At 50.3% G+C, this 5349-nt stretch overlaps 2 protein-coding genes across 2 annotated transcripts; both read left to right on the top strand.

Moving 5' to 3' along the window:
- Positions 1-663: 663 nt before the first annotated feature.
- Positions 664-1872, top strand: EMH_0070390 (SAG family member; the record flags this gene model as incomplete). The annotated part of the gene is made up of 4 exons (XM_038022647.1): positions 664-793; positions 1002-1171; positions 1271-1656; positions 1764-1872. 4 exons carry the CDS (start codon positions 664-666, stop codon positions 1870-1872), a joined length of 795 nt encoding a protein of 264 aa, XP_037878501.1.
- A 1104-nt stretch (positions 1873-2976) lies between these two features.
- Positions 2977-4176, top strand: EMH_0070380 (SAG family member; the record flags this gene model as incomplete). Its single annotated transcript, XM_038022646.1, has 4 exons — positions 2977-3106; positions 3314-3483; positions 3575-3960; positions 4068-4176. 4 exons carry the CDS (start codon positions 2977-2979, stop codon positions 4174-4176), a joined length of 795 nt encoding a protein of 264 aa, XP_037878500.1.
- Between the last annotated feature and the right edge of the window lie 1173 nt (positions 4177-5349).

Genomic DNA, 5349 nt, shown 5'->3' with positions numbered 1-5349 from the left:
AGCAGTAAGTCTAGCGACGAGTAGCAGTTCGCACTTTGTAGGCTGGGGAAGTAGAGAAGGGAAGTTGAGGCGTTTGATAGGAGGGTGGCCGCCTGTAGATTTTCCCCTTTTTATATTCCGGCGCAGAAGTCTTGAGAGCATCGACACAGGGTAACTCTCCCCGATGAAGGGGCAGCATAGCACCATACATCTCCTGGGCCACGGCCAGGAGGGCGCAGAGCCACAGTTTCAAGGCAACACATACTAATATACTTTTTAAATGGCTCAACTACCTTATAAGGAGTTGGTACATTGACAGAACAACATTAATCGAGAACGAGGGACATCGATCCTTAGCATCCCGGATCCACCCAGAACGGAAAGGGCTTCCCGCTGGGGTTTCACGTCGCGTTGAGCGGCAGTAGGGGGCAATGAGTAGAGAATAATTATTGAAATACCTCATTCAAGTATTTTTAACAACGACAAGGTCGTAAACTAATCTTCAGCGAGTAAGCAAAATGACCCCACGCCGGACCGTGTGGCCCAGTCCTAGTCCGCTCCCTCGCCGCCTCCTCCTGCACACACACTGCACAGCATATTGGTACGTCTGCATTTGAAGCCGCTCAAATTTTCCCCCTTTCTTCTCTTTTTCTCTTTGACACATTCAATTTCAACACTATAAACATGGCGGCCCTCAAACTTTTTTCGCTCGCCTCTGCGTCTGTGCTCGTGATGGCTAACGCTGTCCATCAAAACGCAAAGCAAAGTCCATTGACAACGAGAGCAGGAGCCGCAACCTACACTGTAACTCTTGGTATGTCTGCGAATACTTGTTTGCTGGGGAGGGTTTCAGTCTTGTGGCGGTCCAAACCAATTGCATTGGAAGCGGTGAGTTGCGCCGGAGGGTCGGTGGCGCTTGGAAAAAAAGAAGTCCTTCGAATGGCATTAAATTGCTGCAACACACTTTTGAAAGTATTTTTAAATTTGGGCTTAGGATGTCTGCATCGTTCGTTTTTCCGCAGGGAGTGCTCCTGTATGCCTCGACGAAATCAACAATGCACGCGAAGCCGCTGGACTCGCACACTTCAAAGAGGCCACTAAAGAAGAGCATCAGTTGCCTAATGCTGAAGCACAGGAAGTTGGCTCCCCGCAAACGAGTGCCTGGAAACCTGTTTGTGACGCCCTGATAGCGGTACGTGTCTTTCATTGCAGGCCCCGTATTCAGTTTTCCTGTCCCTACTACATGTTGTCTCACTTATTTATCTTTTGTATCGGTGCGTCTCCATCTCAGGAAGAAGCAGAAGAACCAGAAGAGGTCCCCGAAGCAAATGGATTTAAAAGTGGCACATACGCCTTCATGGCCTTGGAATCAGGGACACCCGACTGCGCCGCCGCAGTGAAGCACTGGAAGGACGCCGCCAGCAACTTCACTACAATCCCTCCGGCGAAGAATAACGAGCTAAAACTCTACGACAAACAGCAGAACGTTTCCTTTATTGCTCTGTACAACCCTTCCAACGATGCCGCTGCTGACTGCCGGGTTGTTACCTGCACTCTACCAGCAACTTCCGACCAGTCAACGTTCAACATCCGAAATGCTGCGCAAGACAAGAAGGGCTATGCTCTACTGTGCATGACCACGCCTGAAGCACTTAAAGACGACGAAGCACCTTTCACGTAAGCTGGCAACCAATTCCTGCAAAACGGTACTTGTGTAGATGGCTACGTCTGTGGATGCGAATGCAGTTTTGTCTGTTATTCGTCTGCTGGTATGCTGCACACAGGGAAGAGCAGTGGAATAAGATCAAGACATCCCTAACAGGTTCTGCCTCTGCTGTCGCCCCGAGTTTGCTCGCCGTAACCATTGCGGCCCTTGGCTTGGTTACCCTTTAAAGCAGTGATCTCTCCGTGGCACCCGACTGGTGCAGATACTATTCAACCAAAGCAGCGCTCCGCAGTGTATTATTTATATTTTCCTTCCTTCAGAACAGACACTCTGAATGGCGTGCACAGCTTAAACAGGTGTTTGACTGCGGCAATCGAAAGCTTTCAACGCACACCCTGTATACACCTGCTTGCACCTGTTGGATTTGCGCTGCATGCGCCACTAGTTGACAGGCATTATCAACACTTTTCATTTCTATGGGCAGCAAATGCCTGCCTCTATCGGCTGCTTTTGTTGCACTGGCAGGAGTCCCACGTACTCCCTCGTTTTTTCTTTTAGAATTGAGCTGCATAGTGCCTCTCCCATTGTCTATCCAGCACATCGTGAGTCGCTGCATGCTTGCGCAGGTGTTTCCACACATCTGTGTGTGCATAAAGCCCTGAATGCACGCGTGTTGCGGACGAGCAGTAAGTCTAGCGACGAGTAGCAGTTCTCACTTTGTAGGCCGGGGAAGTAGAGAAGGGAAGCTGAAGTGTTTGATAGGAGGGTGGCCGCCTGTAGATTTTCCCCTTTTTATATTCCGACGCAGAAGCCTTGAGAGCATCGACGCCGGGCAACTCTCCCCGATGAAGGGGTAGCATACCACCATACATCTCCTGGGCCACGGCCAGGAGGGCGCAGAGCCATACTTTCAAGGCAACACATACTAATAAATTTCGTCAATGGCTCAACTACCTTATAAGGAGTTGGTACATTGACAGAACAACATTAATCGAGCTCGAGGGACCTTGACAATCGGCATCGCCTATTCAGCCAGAATGCCTGGGGTTTTCCGCTGGCGTTTCACGTCGCGCTGAGCGGCGGAATGGGGCACTGTGTAGACAAAAATTGTTGAAATACCTCATTCAAGTATTTTTAGCAACGAAAAAGTCGTAAACTCAACTCCAGCGAATAAGCAGAATGACCCCACTGACCGGATGGCACAGCCGGAGTCGCTCCCTCGCCGCACACACAATGCATAACATATTGTTACATCTGTAGTTGAGGGCCCCCAAAACTTTCCCCACTCTTCCGGTTTTCTCTTTCACATATTCAACTTCGACACTGCAAACATGGCGGCCCTCAAACTTTTTTCGCTCGCCTCTGCGTCTGTGCTCGTGATGGCTAACGCTGTCCATCAAACCGCAAAGGAAAGTCCATTGACAACGAAAGCAGTAACCGCAACCTACACTGTAAATCTTGGTATGTCGGCAAATACTTGTTTGCTGTGGAGGGTTTCAGCCTTGTGATGTTCCAAACCAATTGCACTGGAGGAGATGAGTTGTCCCGGAGGGTCAGTGGCGCAAAAGGAAGTACTTCGAATGGCATTAAATGGCCGCAACACACTTTGCAAGTATCAATACTTGTACATTTGGGCTTAGGATGTCTGCGTCGTTCGTTTTTCTGTAGGGAATACGGGAGAGTGCCTCGCTGAAATCAACGCTGCACGCGAAGCCGCTGGACTCGCGCACTTCCAAGTGGCCAAGGAAGAGCAACACCAGTGGCCTAAGACTGATATAGAGGAACCCGAATCTTCGCAAGCTAGTCCCTGGAAGCCTGTTTGTGACGCTCTGATTGCAGTAGGTGTCTTTCATTGCAGCCTTCATCCTCAATCTTCCTACATCTAGTACAGGTTGTCGCATTTTTTGATCCGTGCATTTTTCATTTCAGGAAGACACAGAACAACAAGGAGGCGAATTAGAGGAAAATGGATTTGAAAGTGGCACATACGCCTTCATGGCCTTGGAATCGGCGACGCCCGACTGTGCCGCCGCAGTGAAGCACTGGAAGGACGCCGTCAGCAACTTCACTACAATCCCTCCGCCGAAGAATAAAGAACCAGAACTCTACGCCAAACAGCAGAACGTTTCCCTTATCGCTCTGTACAACCCTTCAGAAAATGCCGCTGCTGACTGCCGAGTCGTTACCTGCACTCGACCGGGAGCTTCCGACAACTCACAATCCAACTTCCGGAGTACTGCGGAAGAGAAGAAAGGCTATGCTCTACTGTGCATGACAACACCTGAAGCACTTGAAGACGACGAAGCTCCCTTCACGTAAGTTGGCAACCACTTCATGGAAAGTGAGAGCTGCGTAGATTGCTAGGCCTGCAGGTGCGAATACAGCTTTGCCTGTTATTCGTCTGCTGGCGTATTGCACGCAGGGACGAGCAGTGGAACAAGATCAAGGCATCTATCACAGGTTCTGCCTCTGCTGTTGCCCCGAGTCTGCTGGCCGTTGTTGTTGCGGCCGTTGGCTTGTTGGCCCTTTAAGGCAGTTGCCTCTCCTTGGCACCCGGCGGCTGCCGATACTATTCAGGCAAAGCCGCTCACCGCAGTGTCTTATTTACTTTTTCCTACCTTCAGAATAGACACTCTGACTGGCGTGTACAGCCTAAGCAAGTGTTCGCTTTCCGCTGCATGCATAGGACTGCGGCCATCGAAAGCTCTCAACACACGCCCTCTATAGACCTGCTTGCGCCTGTTGGATTTGCGTTGGATGCGCCACTAATTGACAAGCCTTCTCAGCCCTTTTCTATTTATATGGGCAGCAAATGCTTGCCTCTCTCGGTCGCTCTCTTTGCGCCGACAGGAATCCTGCGTACTGCTTCCTTTTCACTGGTTTAATTGACCTGCACTATGACTCTCCGGTTACCCATCCAGCGCTTTGTGCGTCACTGCATGCTTGGGCAGTTGTTCCTGCACATCTGTGCGTGCATACAGCCCTGCATGTGTGCGTGTTGAGGACGAGAGCAGTAAGTCTAGCGGCAGCCGTAGTTCGCGCATTTTATGCAGGCGAGATACAGAGTTGAAGCTGAAGAGTTCGATAGGAGGGTGGCCGCCAGTAGCATTATCCCTTTCTATATTCTGGCGCAGAAGCCTTGTGAGCATCGACGCAGGGCAACTCGCCCGCGTCAAAAGGGACACCATGCAACGCACTGGACCATGGCCGGAAGAGCGAAGAGCAGCAGTTTCAAGACAATTTATACTAATAAAGTTCATAAATCGCTCAGTTACCTTATAAGGAGGTGATAGGTAGACAGAACAACATAAATCGAGCACGGGAGACCACGACAATCCGCATCGCCGATTCAGCCAGAATGCCAGGGATTTTCCGCTGGCGTTTCACGTCGCGTTGAGCGGCGGCATGGGGCATTGTGTAGACAATAATTATTGAAATACCTCATTGAAGTATTTTTAACAACAACAGGGTGGTAAGCTAAACTCCAGCGCTTAAGCAGAATGACCCCACTGACCCTATGGGCCTGTCGCAGTCCGCTCCCTCGCCACCTCCTGCACGCACACTGCATAGCATATTGATACTTCTGTGTTTGAAGCCCCTCAAAACTTTCGCCGTTCTTCCCGTTTTCTCGTTCACATATTCAACTTCAACACTGAAAACATGGCGGCCCTTAAACTTTTTTCGCTCGCCTCTGCGTCTGTGCT

This window comes from Eimeria mitis, genomic scaffold (genome assembly GCF_000499745.2).
Source record: "Eimeria mitis Houghton genomic scaffold, Emh_scaff3874, whole genome shotgun sequence".
NCBI classification, from domain to species: Eukaryota; Apicomplexa; class Conoidasida; order Eucoccidiorida; family Eimeriidae; genus Eimeria; species Eimeria mitis.
The sequence above is the reverse complement of the archived record's forward strand: the minus strand, read 5'-3'. Positions and strand labels throughout refer to the sequence as shown.